This window comes from Nomascus leucogenys, chromosome 16, assembly GCF_006542625.1.
Source record: "Nomascus leucogenys isolate Asia chromosome 16, Asia_NLE_v1, whole genome shotgun sequence".
NCBI lineage: Eukaryota > Metazoa > Chordata > Mammalia > Primates > Hylobatidae > Nomascus > Nomascus leucogenys.
The window spans coordinates 58,882,044-58,898,133 of NC_044396.1; the positions used below are offsets into that span (position 1 = coordinate 58,882,044).

Here is a 16,090-nt window from a genome sequence, read left to right on the forward strand (position 1 = left end):
GAAACATTAAGATGACAAATGGCCTTAAAAATAAATAAAATATTTATCAGAAGAATAATACACAATAAAGAAAAAAGCCTACAAACCACAAGCTAGTATCACAAGACACCTCTTACGATGATCTCTATCTCACAAGGTGCTTGTGAAGATGTGCCTATCGCACAGCAGGCGTTTTTATCTAAGGAAAGTAGCTTTCTGACTTTACAGCCAGGCCTTATACAGAAGAATGTCAATGTCTTAGAAGCTGTCTGAGAAGAGGCCTTTTACTCCATCCTTACACTCAAACAAATTGAACTTTGAATAATCTATGTTAGTGCCTGCATAAATATTACTATTCAGAACTGAATATGAGGAGACTCTTGAAACCATCTATTAACACATATTCTACTGATACTGTAAGTAACCTAAGTTGCACACCATAATTTTATTGTGTTTCAAACAGAAGAAAGTGTATGTGGAATATAACCTATAAATACTATAAAAACAAGAACAGAAAATACAAGAAATCATCTTTTATTCTTGTGCTATTTGTCTTTAACATTTGGCATAGGTTTCACTTGTAATAGAAGTGTGCATCTTATATGAAATTCTACTTAGAAATATTGGTCATTTATAGCTTTATAAATATGGTATGGAAACAAAATACACATACTTTCTTAAAGAAGATATCAGAACCTTCAGTTTGAAAGAGACTCATTCATGAAAACAAATATAATTCTTATAGCAGTCTAATACCTGTTATTTTGAGGTATCATATTTAGACGTTAATTTTTACATTTAACACCAAAGTGCTATACTATCAATGCATTTTAGTAATTTCATTGAGTCCAGTAAGAATCGCAATCTCACATTCCATTCCATTTGTTTTTAAGATCATATAGGCACATTAATGTCCAATGATTTTCTCCTTGCCATCATAATTGTGTATTTTTTACTTTGGCAGAACTAATATTGCAGTTTTATGACTTAAACATTTCATAAAGTTCTTTGTTACAGTATGAGGAAAATTAAACTGTCTCAAATCTGTTTTTAATTCACCAATGATTCTATGGGATTCTTCTAATACTGATCATTCCACTTCATAGATTTTCTGTATTTCTCCATTGTTGGAGAAATACGTATCATTGCATTGATGTTAATGCAAGCAGCTTGATTCAATATATGCTGACATGTAATGAAACAATAAACTTCTCCAAGAAGTCCTACGAAGGCAAGTAAATCTGAATCTCTCACCTCTGCTCTACTTTTAGTGAGGGCGTGCCTTCCTTTGTTGGTGCTAAGACAGGAAGTGTCCGTTTTTATGTGATTTGCTCAAATCAAACAAGAGGAAGGTGAACTCTTACTGGAAACCTGTTAGAATCCAAGCCCACAGAGGAACTTCAACAATTTCAGCAACATCTTGACAACTTTTTATATATGTGCTTGTTTTGTAAGTGATGCTATGATATAAACAATAATACAAAGTCAAGCTTCTGAAAAAATTTTAAGTTTGGTTTTACCAAACTTAACGGTATTTTCTTTTTTCCAAATAAAGACACATTATTATATGTTCTACTGATATTTATCTTGTCAGCATTCTTCTTAGATGTAATGTTTAATTAAAAATCTATAGTTGTTTCTACAATGAATAGCTAAATATTTTGCCTAAAATATACAAGTGGCTGGGTGCTGTTGCTCATGCCTATAATCCCAGCTACTTGGGAGGCTGAGGTGTGAGGATCACTTGAGGCCAGGAGTTAAAAGACCAGCTTTGGTGACATAAAGAGAACCCGTCTCAAAACAAAAACAAAAAATACCCTGTGGAATTTTAACTATTAATACTATTATTATACATTAACATTCTATGTGCTTTCTGAAATGCTTTGTGCCTTCTCAAAATCTCCAAAATTCCTCATTCTAGAGAGAAATAGAATGCCAGAAAGTCGTTTATGTAAAAATTGTTTAATATTTACTAACATTATGGAGAGTTTGCATTTTCATTTTACCTACATGAGCATTTAGCATTAAAACAATAGTGGGCCAAATTTGGCTTTTGTTTTTGAAGGTTCACTTGAGTAGCGTAATCACAACATTGTCATCTCGGCCTTGCCATAGCATCTCTCCTTCAAAGTCTACCAGTCCATGTTTCCTGGCACGCATGAGAATGCCCACTACTTTATCTGAAATACGAACGTATCTGTCAAAGAGATCTCCAAAAGTAACCTGGATCTTGCCGTCTTGTCTGTGGCGAGCCATTGTGCGGATAATGAAGCACATGTCCATAATTTCCCTGTAGATGTGCTCCTCAGCACGCTTGGCCCTTTCAGCAGTTTTGGTTCCTTCTTTGGGGCGGCCATAGCCCTCATCTCCTTTGTGTAGGCGGGTGGACATGGCCAACTCGTAATCAAACTCTTCACTGAAAGGATTGAGCTTCTGGGATTGTATGTGTTCATCAGCCCACTGCTGCCATCTCCCTTTCAAGTTGCCCACTGGGCTATATTTCTGTTGGGCTTTGCAGTTGAGTTTCTCTGTAAATCTGTTTACCCTAAAGTAGAGAGAGGATGAACAATCAAGATTCAGACATGTTAACACCGAGTGTTGTTTTCCCTTTGTACTTCCCACACATATGCAACTTTAAGTATAATTTTTTCACTACAAAAATAAACACAATATAAAAAATTAGAAATGAAAGAAGAAAAATCATACATAATCCCACCATCGTTCTTAGTTTGGTGCATATCTTTCTAGATTGTTTTCTGTGTGAATAACTATTTTAAGCATTATAATGATATTAAAATCTATTTTAAGAAAAAAGCTTCCCCACACAAAGTTAATGCAAATGTGTACATCTTTTAAGTTGAGTATTAGTAACATTTTAGAACTGAAATCATGTAGGTGTTTTCAGGAATCTAGTTCTTAGAGGACCTCTGAAACCAATTATTTCCCAAAGGTAAGGACTCTACCACTACACATGCAGTTTAATATTTAATCATATATAGATTTTCATATGTGGATTTTTCAATGAGAGCATATATAGACTAGTATCAATGATGCCACAAACTTCGAAATATTAAGTTGTACAGATAGAAAACACTAGCTAGCAATAGTAACATTTACTGAACCCTATGTACTGGCATTCTTCTAAATGCTTTTTATTAATATTCCCCACAACCATTTCCTGAGATAGGTACTACTATTCCTACTTCACAAATGAGGAAACTGAGGCCAGAGAGATGAAGTAACTTCTTAAAGTCACAAAACTGTTAAGTGGTAGAACTAGACTTTGAACCAAAGTTAAGCTGGCTCCAGAGCCTGTCTATAACTATGAAATACTGCCCTAAATAGGTGACGTTGCAGGATTCAAACGCAAGACTGCCTTAGACCATGTTCAATGCTCTTTCTACTATGTAGTGATGCCACTCAGCAGGCCCATACAGTGTCTAATAAAGGAATAAGTTGCGTTTTAAATGTGTGTATCTTTAGAATTCAGAATGCATTTTCTATTAAAAAACCAACTCTGGAAAGTGTAGACTAGTAGTATCATGAAGATGCCAGCCTAATATTAGGATGGGGCAGCAAACTAACACAGGAACAGAAAACCAAACACCACATGTTCTCACCTGTAAGTGGGAGCTGATCAATGAGAACACATGGACACAGGGAGGGGAACAACACACACCAGGGCCTGTTATGGGTCATGGGGAGGGAGAGCATCAGGATAAATAGCTAATGCATGTGAGGCTTAATACCTAGGTGACAGGTTGATAGGTGCAGCAAGCCACCATGGCACACATTTTTCTATGCAACAAACCTGCACATCCTATCCTGCACATGTATCCCAGAACTGAAAAAGATGTCCCTGCCACTTCTCTATCTCCAATTGCCTAGACTTTTTCCCTAGGTCTCTAACTTAACAGTTAAAACACGAACTCTTGAACTATCTAAAAGAGAGTTGTACTCCTAAACGTCACAAGCGTCCCACCCTCCCTTTTTCTCCCCAGTAACAAGTGGCCTCATGCCTGGAAGCATTGGGATTGGAGATGTTCAAGTGGTGCTGCAAGTACTTGTGTGAACGGCATGCCTGAGCTATCCCAGCTCTCATAATTTACTATTCAAAACCCAGGAACCAATCAGATTTGGGTATCCCTCACCATCCAAACTCACTTCCTGAAATCTGGTTACCGAAGGCTGGAACCAAACACATGTGGAGCAGGAGGAATACATACTTACATTAACATTGTTTTCAAAAAGAAATGACATCCACTAGATGGCGAACTTTCATCAGTTCTTATGCTTGGTGTTTCCCAAAGTCCTACGCTTGCTACATCGTTTCATAGCACAATAGAATTGGAATTGGAAATACTCCTACATATAACACTATCTTTTATACACATGGATAAAAGTGTATGACAAAGTTAATTAGTAAAAGAAAGCACACAAAAACTGTATACACAATTATTACAACTTTATAAAATATATGTATGAAAAAGTGCTAGGAGCTCACCAGGCTGAAGTGTAATGGATTTCCCTCAGCCCTCCTTGTCAGTTGATCCCCTGCCTCTCCTTCGACTTTTCCTATTCAGCTGCCCTCAGTGTGGGCTGCTCAATCTCATTATCAAAACAGAGCAAATACCTTGTCCCTTCTGAGCCATGCTAATCAATGACTGATCACCATGTGATCAAAGGCATATTCTTCAATATCAAGCCCAAGGCGATCTTGGCAGAGCATAAATTTCATGTCAGACTTAACAGCTGAGGTGTCCTGCCAGAGAAGAGGCTTGAAGTATCTCAAATGAAAGTGAATAGTGTGATTTATTAACTCATACTTTGTCTCCTGAGCACCAACTGTAGTTCTGCCCTATTGTATAAATCCTAATGCGTCCTGCCTTTAAACAGTTTTTGAGCACTTTTACATCTCTCCCATGCTTTGAAGTATTTATTTAAGATACTTACTGTGTGCCAGGCACTTTTTAAGGTACTTATTGGATATTTTATAATGAAAATAGAGCAATATAAATTTGGGTTTATGGTACAATAACAACTCTGTAAAATGTATAAGCACTAGGCTGACGGATTTAATAACATTTGCACAATTGAAAATAATTATGTCAGTATCCAGATAACAGTTGGTTCTTTTCAATTTTCAAAATTCTCTTTTATGTTGGTATTATACTGATTTTGTAACAAAGAAAGCAAAAAATAGGTAAATACTCAAATTTGCATCCAGAGGTAATTGGTTTAAACGGTACGTTTTATGGGTCTCTGATTCGTTGATGTAGCCTTTTTTTCTTCTAATTTTTAATTAGGAACTTAGATTCCCTAAATGTTGAAACTTAGTGTCACTTGGGATAACAGCTGGGATTGTTGTGTGCCAATAAATCTGTGAAGAGCTTCTAGACCAAGCATAGTAGCTCATGCCTGTAATCCCAGCACTTGGGGAGGGTGAAGTGGGCAGATCACTTGAGGCCAGGAGTTCGAGATCAGCCTGGCTATCATGGTGAAACCCCATCTCTATTAAAATAGAAAATTAGCTGGCGTAGTGGCATACGCCTATGGTCCCAGCTACTCAGGAGGCTGAGGCAGTAGAATCTCTTGAACCTGTTAGGCAGAGGTTGCAGTGAGCCGAGATGGTGCAACTACACTGCACTCCAGGCTGGGTGACAGAGACTCTATTAAAAAAAACAAAACAAAACAAAAAAAACTGGCTGGGCGCGGTGGCTCACGCTTGTAATCCCAGCACTTTGGGAGGCCGAGGCGGGCGGATCACGAGGTCAGGAGATCGAGACCACGGTGAAACCAATACAAAAAAAAAAAATTAGCCGGGCGTGGTGGCGGGCGCCTGTAGTCCCAGCTACTCAGAGAGGCTGAGGCAGGAAAATGGTGTGAACCTGGGAGGCGGAGCTTGCAGCGAGCCGAGATTGCACCACTGCACTCCAGCCTGCCTGGGTGACAGAGCGAGACTCCGTCTCAAAAAAAAAAAAAAAACACAAAAAAACCTATAAAGAGCTTCTAAAAGAAGCACCATTTAAATATTAATGTCTATTTGTTATATTGTCAAATTGTAATGCCCTCTATTGGAGGGAAGAACACCAAAGAAAGTTGGTCCCATAAGGAAGAATTAGAAAATAGGGCTAGGAAAAAAAAGAAGGAAATTCATCCTAATGAGCATCTAATTTTCTCTATTTTATAAACATTCTGTATTGTTTTTATATCTCCAATTTTTAAAAGGTCAAAGTGTATTTGGTTTAAGTCAGGGTTAGAAAGTCTTATACACTGAATTTTTTTTGGTCAATAAATACTATAAATACAAGAATCGATACCAGATTATGCTGTTTTTAAAAATTTCAGGGAAAAATGTGAATGATACTTTAGATTGAACTTTAGAAAGATAACCTAGCATAAATTGAAAAAAAGCAAAGCAATATTTAAAGGCTAACATCTCACCCGTATTTTAGAAGAGCAATCCTAAATCCAGACCCACCTTCTCAGTTTCTTCATTATTAGTAAACAAACTTTCTTATAGTCAATCAAAAATATAAGTTAGCCAGGCCTGGTGGCATGTGCCTGTAGTCCCAGCTACACTGAAAACACTGGCACTGAAAACATTTCCTGGTGGTTGCCCTTCACCTGAATCACCAGCTTCAAAATGCCTGGGACGCCTAGAGGCATGATTTTCTCTTCTGTCTCCAATCTGTATGGAGGAAGTGAAGATGAGCTCTCATTGCCAACTCCATAGATCTTCCTGTAGAGGGAGTATTTCTCCTCCTCATGCAGGCACCCTCCTCAGTGAAGCAAAGAATCTCTGCCACCCTTTCCAACTTCTAGGAGAAATGCTGCATTGATTTGCTTGTCCTTCCCTACAGACAGTTTAGCCCATTTGATTACTGAGAGCGTGACATCAAGAGGGGCACATTTATCAGAAGCAGAGTGACAGCATTCAAAAGGCAATATGGACATTTCTGCTCAGCAGTTTTGCTGTCTGTCATTTTCAGCTTCGTTTGAGAGCCAGGCCTGTGATTCTCCTTGCAGATTGAACTGTCTTCAGAGTCTATGGAAAGGGTTCACGGCCCTAGAATTGGGCATAGGCAGAAGAACAGCATAATTTTGCCTTTTTTTCTTGTGAGGTCCTTCAATACAGTTGCACCAAAACCCTGAACTTTGGGAGTCATTAGGATTTCACTAATTACGCCCACATTTTGATCTCCATTTTGTTCCTTGAGTCTGTTCTCTACTGAGAGGGACAGTCTAGCATAGTGGTTAAGAACACGAGTGCTGCCATCAGCCTTCCCAACTTCATCCCTTCCTCGTTCTGTGACTTGGATTATGTGTTTCTTAATGTCTCTATGTGTCAGTTTCCCTATTTAAAAAATGGCAGCCTCCTGCTCAACTGCTATTATTTTCACTGAATTAAACAGGGAGGACAGGATGGATAAGTGATTGGTACTTTAATCTTGCACCTTTATGGGAGAGAGATCTAATTTCTTTTGTCTAAAGGAACTGGATTGAACAAGTCACATACGATCAAAAGACTGAATATTTTTAAAGTAAGACAAAATATAAACCATTTTCATAGTAAAACTCCAGTCAGAAGAACCACTGTTGGTAAAGAATTTATCTACTTTTTTCACAGTTGATCTGTTTCTATTATCCATGGAACATCTTAACCACCAAGAAACTTTCTTTCCACCTAAACATCTATGATATGTAATTGTCTCCTTATTGGCAGATACAGGGGGAGAAGAGTGCCTATAATTAAAAATAAGTGGACAAAAAGGCTTTTCAAATTGGCTTAGTAATGCTGCTTTCATTTCTCAAGCAATATTTGAGAGTATCATTGGGCAAAAATTCCCATGAGGCTTCTGCTGAAGTTTCCTGAGCACAGCTAGGATTACCACTGGAATTAAGAGCTGCTGTTGCTGCATATAACATTCTGGTACCCTGTGTACTCTAAGACTGAGGGAAAGGAACCAAAAAAGGAAAGAAGAGATTTAACCACCGCTACCACTCTGAACCTGCAGAGCCAAGCTCCTAGCATCTTGAAGGGCTGGGATCACTAAGCCTGGCTTCCTGTATTATAATGAGTACAATTTACTAATGAGCTCCCCTGAGTCTATCACTTTACATAACTAATATAAAAATAAGCCCGTGAGATATGAGTTATCACATCTATTTTTTAGATGAGGACCGAGAGACTCAGGATTACCAAAGTAACCGTGATTCAAATCTAATTGTCTCTTATTCCAAGCGTAGGCATTTCAACACATTAAGAAGGTGCCCATGTACCAGCCTGATTTGGGGAACCCCAAGATGGGTCCTGTATCCCACTCCCTACTTTTGGGTGAGACAGTTTACTCAGAGCCAGAATGACTGAGTTCAAATCTCACGGGCTGTAAAATCTCATACAAATTCCCTAATATTTCTTCATCTCCTGTCTCCATCTATCACAGAGGGATGATGATTATAACCTATCATATGAGGATATTGTGGGATTAAATAAATAAATATATGAAAAGTGCTTAGACAAGTGCCAAAGAATGTCTAGCTCTACTATGCATTCAGGATCGGTCCCAGCTGTCACCTCCCTACTTCTAGTTAATTTAAAATGTGCTGAGAGAAAGATCTTGTCATTGTGCACCCTCAGTCTTTATTCTTTTGGACCCCATTATTCCATTTCTAGCACACGTGTCCCAAGATCCAAAAGGCCAGAATTTGGAATATGGTTCCTCATGTTCGGATAGCATAGTTACTTCTGATCATGAACTCCTATATTGAGCACAAGTCCAGACCTCTGAATGCATCCTCAAGACACTGCATGAAGGTTGGAACCATGTCTGGTTTTAAAACATTGCATTTGGAGTAGGGCAGGTCTTAGTTTTGTCACTAACTTGCTGGGCAAACGTCCCCTCTGAGCTTTGGTGTTCTTATCCCCGAAATGAGTGAATAGCTACCTCAGAGGATTATGAGAAGTGAAGCAACAAAGCATTTAAACATCTACAGCACACACTAAACACGTGACAGATTATTGTAATTACCCATTTGCCATTTTATTTTTCTTGAAAGCTGGCAGTGTAGTAGTTTTAATTCTTTCAAAACACCTTTACAGTCTCAAACTATAAGACAGCTCTTTAGGCCGGGTGCGGTGGTTCATGCATCCCAGGACTTTGGGAGGCCGAGGTGGGTGGATCACCTGAGGTCAACAGTTCAAGACCAGCCTGGCCAACATGGTGAAACCCCATCTCTACTAAAAATACAAAAATTAGCTGGGCATGGTGGTGTGCACCTGTAATCCCAGCTACTCAGGAGGCTGAGGCAGGAGAATCACTTGAACTCAGGAGACGAAGGTTGCAGTGAGCCGAGATTGTGCCACTGTACTCCAGCATGGGCAACAGAGACTTCATCTCAAAAAAAAAAGGAAGAGCTTTTTGTCAAATTAGGTAACAATTTTTTTTTATTTTCTTATTGTTTCGTAAGACTTGAAAAACACACTTGTACATCAAACTGTGCTCAAAGGGAGTCAGTCTATAAATGTAATGACATCAGACATTTTTCTTACATTTTGATACCCTGGCATTGTGGAATAAGAAATCCTGACTTTCTACCATGTGGAGTTACTGTCTTGAAATAAAGCACGTGTTTCTTGTCTATATAAATGTTTCAATTTGAGTAAGTGTGTGTGTGAGTGTATGTATGTGTATTTACCATCTAGACATTTTAATTATTGCTGTCTTTGTTTACAAATAGGACAAACTTTTTGAAAATTTGAAAAGTTGCAAAGTAACCAAATCTATGTGAATAATAATAGTTTTCATGTACCGAGCATATGTGACAAGCTCTGTGTTTGGTAGCCCTAATCTCATTTACGTTTCCCAATACAATAGAACTTCTCCCAAAAGCTTACTATTGCTATCATTTTACAAATGAGGAAATCTGCTTTTCTTATTTTTTATTTTTATGTGAAACAGAGTCTTGCTCTGTTGCCCAGGCTGGAGTACAGTGCCATGACCTTGGCTCACTCCAACATCAGCCTCCTGGGTTAAAGCCATTCTCATGCCTCAGCCTCCCGGGTAGCTGGGATTACAGATGCACAACACTGTGCCCAGCTATTTTTTTGTATTTTTTGGTAGATATGGGGTTTCACCAATGTTGGCCAGGCTGGTCTCAAACTCCTGGCCTCAAGTGATCCGCTCTCCTCAGCCTCCCAAAGTGCTGGGATTACAGACTGAGCCACTGCGCCCGCTGATGAAATCACCTTTAAAAATGACTAGTTAGGGGCAGAACTAGGATTTGAACTTGGGTCTGTCTGACTTCATTCAGAGCCTGCTTTCAAATTAGACGGCAGCCTTCCACCTGTTTCGAGTCAGAGATTTGTATTGCATGGGTGTTATTGAAGCAGACGTATCCCCTGATAATAGCATAGACATTTGGGACAAGGTAAAAATTTCCCCAATGAGTCTATCAGAAACCACTCTTATCTCTAAAGAAATAAGCCAATTTGTTACTCATTATTGAACTGACTTAAAGAATTCACGCAAAACAGGCTTCCCTCTCTGATGGCTTCATCTTTGTTGAGGCTAAGACTTGGGTGTTCAGTTCAAAACAAAAAGGAGAAACAAAATAGTGCAGGCCCTGACCAAAAGGTCCATGTCTAAGGTTGACACTGACCTTCAGCCCAGAGACATCCCTTCTCTACAGTACTCACTGCCTGTCCAGTCTTTGAGATTCTCGCTCTAACCCTGGCAGGATTTCATCTGCTGCCTGGATTCCTGGAGTTGGTTGGGGCTCAGTAGTGATCCTGACACAAGGAGTGGGAGAATGCATTCACTTACTGGGAGGGCAAGGGGCGCTTGATCCTGGCCACAGCCACCTGCACCGCATCCTGCTCGGGCCTCTCCTCGGCCTCTCCTCCATAGCCGCTGTCCTCTGTGTCTACGCTGTCACTCCTCCATGTGGGCTCCTCCTGCTCCATCACTCTCCAGCCCTTGGTCAGCTCAGACACCAGGTTGGCACATTTTCTCCTCCGTGTTGGGGAGCCGTGGCTGTGGAGGATTCTGTCAATGTCATTCTCTGGCTGCCCAGGTTCAGGCACACCAGCATCCCTCTCATACCTGTGGCTGAGGTGGCTCATGTCCCCTCCTCTCTCATAAGCCTTGCTGACCACCGTTTTGGACACCTCTTTCTTTTTGATGTGCGAAATCTCAGGGGCTTTCTCTGAGCTTTTTCCATCTCCATGTCCTTCTGGCAGGCGGGGTGGCGACTTTGGGGCACTCTGAGCTTTCTGGTGTGAAGTAGGGGGTGTGATTGGTTTAGGAGCTTGAGGTGAGTCCTGGGTCCCTCCCGGCAGCCAGCCTGTAGGCTCCTGGGCCTGCCTGATGCTGTTCTCATTCGCCCACTGCTGCCAACCTCGGGCCAAGTTGATGACCAGGGTGGCTGTACGTATCTTCCGGAGGGCGCTCTTGGCTGGGCCCTCCCCCTTTTCCTTTTCGCCCGGAGCCATGCTGCCCACCTGTCTTTTCTCTGCTGGTAGCCTGGCCACTGGCTAAAATGAGTGTGGTCCAGTGGAGTGCCTGTGATTTAAATAGAAGCAGGGTGTGGGGTGGGAAGGAGAGCTTAGTGACGACGGAAACTATGTGAAGCATTTCTTGCCAAGATGTGGCGCCTTTGCCCTGATGGTGTTCTTTTTATAAATCATGACAGCTCCAGTTTCATCACGGCAGAGGGACATCTCTGCTGGTAAGGGACAGTGATATGCTCACTCTCTTCTCCAAGTGCCAGAGTGGAAATTACTAGATCAAGTCATGTGCTCAGCCTTACGTTTGTCTGACCTTAATATGGTCCTACCATTTATAGGTGCATACAATACGCATACATATTATCCTGGGAACATTATAGGATTGTTCCCATTTAAACCCCAGCAGCCCTCAGTGCAGCTCCTAGTTAGTTCCACTTTATAGCTAAGTAAAATAAAATCTAACTTCCTGCAGCTAATAAAATCTGAGATTCAAATCCATATCTGTGTAATTCAAAGCTTGTGCCTCCTTTTATTCCAGTTATCAAAGATCCTAAGTTGCCTTTTTCTTTTTTATTCAACTCCATTAGAAATAGACCTTAGAAAATCAACTCATCCAACCTTCCTTTTCCAGATGAGAACATTGAAGCCCAGATAAGAGAAAGACCAAAGTCCAGATAGTCAAAGACTAATTACTTTCTAGTCCCAGCTTTGAACTATTGTATACATAACTCATACTAAAATACAAAAAGGGAGTCAAAATTTTGGTCCAATCATTAAAAAATGTTTTTAAAACCTGCAAACACATTGGATTTTAGAAATTATTATTGGAGGCCGGGCGAGGTGCCTCACGCCTGTAATCCCAGCACTTTGGAAGGCCGAGGCGGGCGGATCACGAGGCAGGAGATCGAGACCATCCTGGCTAACACAGTGAAACCCCGTCTCTACTAAAAATACAAAAAATTAGCCAGGCGTAGTGGCGGGCGCCTGTAGTTCCAGCTACTCGGGAGGCTGAGGCAGGAGAATCCTGTGAACCCGGGAGGCGGAGCTTGCAGTGAGCGGAGATCGTGCCACTGCACTCCAGCCTGGGTGACGAGCGAGACTCCGTCTCAAAAAAAAAAAAAGAAAGAAAGAAATTATTATTGGAATACGTATTTTGAAATACTTTGAAAAGATTATCTAAGGACAGAATTCTAAGGACAGAATAAATGAATGCTATCGGTAGCTCACTTCTTATCCCCATCCCGCCTACCCTTACCCTTTGGTTAGTGGTTGTTGTTTTGTTTTGTTTTTTGAGATAAGGTCTTGCTGTGTCCCCAGGCTGGAGTGCAGTGGTGTGGTGATGGCTCACTGCAGCCTTGACCTCCTGTGCTCAATCAATCCTCCTGCCTCAGTCTCCCAAGCAGCTGCGAATACAGGCATGAGCCACCATGCCTGGCTAATTGTTTTTGTTTCTGTTTTATATAGACGGGGTCTTGCTATGTTGCCCAGGCTGGTCTCAAACTCCTGAGCTTGTGCAATCCTCCCACCTTGGCCTCCCAAAGTGCTGGGATGACAGATGTGAGCCCCCATGTCTGGCCCCCTTTGTTTTTAGTAACACAATCTTCCTTAGCAGGACTTTAAGTTCATGTAGGCAAAGACAGTTTTTCAACTCTCACAAGACAGACTGAAATATATTTTTTAAAGGACTGGAAAGACAAGCGTGTGGACAGAAAGAGAAACATCTATGCAGTGTATGAAACCAGATAAAAATGTCCAGGGCTCAGCAATGAATAATTTCTTAAAGTAAGACAGAATTGTTTTTCATTGAACAGGTCTGTTGGCTTTAAAACTATATCCTTTCCTTCAGTCTTGCATGCAAGTAAACATACTGGTTGAAAACTGCTGTTTAAGAGCACAAAAAGGTATAAAAAGTTAATTATTTCAGAGAGTGAGACATTTATTTTGGAAAAAAGTTGGTATTAGTTTTTTTTTTTTTTTTTTTTTTTTTTGAGAGGGAGTCTCCCTCTGTCGCCCAGGCTGGAGTGCAGTGGCACAACCGCGACTCACTGCAAGCTCCGCCTCCCAGGTTCACGCCATTCTCCTGCCTCAGCCTCTGGAGTAGCTGGGACTACAGGCGCCCGCCACCACGCCCGGCTAATTTTTTTGTATTTTTAGTAGAGACAGGGTTTCACTGTGTTAGCCGGGATGGTCTTGATCTCCTGGCCTCGTGATCCTCCCTCCTTGGCCTCCCACAGTGCTGGGATTACAGGCGTGAGCCACCGCGCCCGGCCGGTATTAGTTTTTCATCATGTGGGTTATTTACCTCTTAGGATAAAAAAAATTGGGAAGTGATTTAATACTTGATCTACAAATCTGTCAGAGGTGTTTCCAGAGTTCAACAGCATCTGATAATATTAACTGAGGGCCAGAAATGCGGAGAAAAAAAAAATCCCTCTTGATTAATTAAGAGGAAATTGAATCACAAGGAAAGAAAACTATTACAAACAAAGATTTCAATCTGAGCCTGAAATTTCTGGCATTCCTCCCAGCAATGCAGATTCACTGCAGCCTGTTTGGTTCTTATCAGAATCTCTTCATCCCACTTGGAAGGTCTTAGGAAAAAATAGATTTCCTCTAAGACACCCATACGCTTAGCCCAGAATCAGGATAATTTATAGCTTTCAAGGGGATTTTTCCTGCTTGCCTGTCCACACCTGCCCCAGATTCAGTCCTGATAGAGGGAGGAGAAATGGAAACAGCAAATCTTAACAGTCTTTCACATATTAACTGGCATTGCAGTCAGCTGCTGGGGTTTGGGGATGTCAGCAGATGGTCTTGGCTAAAAAACAGGAGCAGCTTCTAAAAGAACCTGGTCATTCCTTCTGAGATTTAGCCTCCATGGCAACTGCAGTCCTTCATTCATAACTCTACAGAAGAGTGTAAAATCGTTTTCCTCCTCACGTGTGATTTAGGCCCTTCTTCCCTACAGCAAGGTCTGTATGCTACCTCCCATACATCTTTGATTACTATAGAAATGTTACGTTCATTGTCTCAATCGAAATTCAAATTCTTGGGAGTTCTAGATTTTCCTGTTTCGTTTATGTTAGAAATGAAAATAAAACCTCAAAGACAAAAATAAAATGAAATAAGTGTTTTACGGTGGGAGCTTCCTAGGAAATCTTAAGATTTGAAACTGTTTGTGAAGATGCAGACCTGATTAATGAAATCATTATCGCCTAAGAAGTCTGTCATAAGTGAGAAAGTATCTTGAAAATAGTATTTGTTATTTTTTGATCATATGAATAGTAGAAAGAGGAAGGAGAGGTATTTATATATTTTTCTGCATGATACACTTAGAAGTTAGGTAGAGCCAACCCTCATAGCCAGCTGCATAATCTGATTAAAGAGACTTTAGGAACCTACATTTGCTCAAAGCTATATGAAACAATAGCTTTTTTCTTTTTTTTTTTTTTTTTTTTTTGAGATAGAGTTTCACTCTTTAGCCCAGGCTGGAGTGAAGCGGCATGATCTTGGCTCACTGCAACCTCTGCCCCCTGGGTTCAAGTCATTCTCCTGCCTCAGCCTCCTGAGTAGCTGGGATTACAGGCATGCACCACCACACCTGGCAAATTTTGTATTTTTAGTAGAGACGGGGTTTCGCCATATTAGCCAGGCTGGTCTCAAACTCCTGATCTCAGGTGATCCAGCTGCCTGGGCCTCCCAAAGTGCTGGGATTACAGGCGTGAGCCACCACGCCAGGCCATAATAGCTGCTTTTTAAACTTGTTTTATTGTGTATATTTGAAGTTTACAACATGATTTTATGGAATACATATATAATAAATAGCAAAATGATTACTATAAGAAAGCAAAGTAACATATTTATCATCTCACATAGTTGCTTTTTTGATAAGAGCAGCTAAAATCTACTTTAAAATTTCTGATGCGCTTTTATTAACTATAGTGCTCTGTTGTACATTAAATCTCTAGATTTGTTACTCCTACGTATCTGCTACTTTGTATCCCTTGACCTATGTTTTCCCATTTCATCCCCCAACCCAACTCCTGTAACCACTATTATACTCTATATATTTGACCTTTTTTAAAAAATCATGCAATATTTTTCTTTCTGTTTCTGGCTTATTTTGCTTAACAAAATGTTCTTCTTGTCCATCCATGTTGTGCCAAATAGCAGGATGCCATTCTTTTTTCGTGCTGAATAATATTCCATTCTTTCTTTATATATAGACACACACATATACATATACACACACACATACATATACACACATATATGCATACACATATATATACATATTCCACATTTTCTTTATCCATTTGTCCACCTACAGACATGTAGGTTGTATCCATATTTTGGGTATTGTGAAAAATACCACTATAAATATGGGAGTGCAGATATCTTTATGAGGTAGTGATTTCATTCCCTTTGGGTATATGCTCAAAAGAGGGATTGTGGGATCATATATAGTTCTATTTTTAATTTCTTTAGGAACCTCTATACTGTTTTCCATAAGGACTGCAACACCCTACATTTTCACCAACAATATACTTTTCTGCACATCATTGCCAACATGTATTATCTCTTGACTTTTCAATAATAGTC

General features: G+C 40.2%; 1 protein-coding gene across 1 annotated transcript; it reads right to left on the reverse strand.

The window, feature by feature from the left end:
- Window positions 1-497: 497 nt before the first annotated feature.
- ABRA (actin binding Rho activating protein) lies at window positions 498-11,529 on the reverse strand. The gene is made up of 2 exons (XM_003256100.2): window positions 10,806-11,529; window positions 498-2,524 (listed from the first exon to the last, which is right to left on the reverse strand). Exons 1-2 carry the CDS (start codon window positions 11,471-11,473, stop codon window positions 2,047-2,049), a joined length of 1,146 nt encoding a protein of 381 aa, XP_003256148.1. The 5' UTR covers window positions 11,474-11,529; the 3' UTR covers window positions 498-2,046.
- Window positions 11,530-16,090: the final 4,561 nt, after the last annotated feature.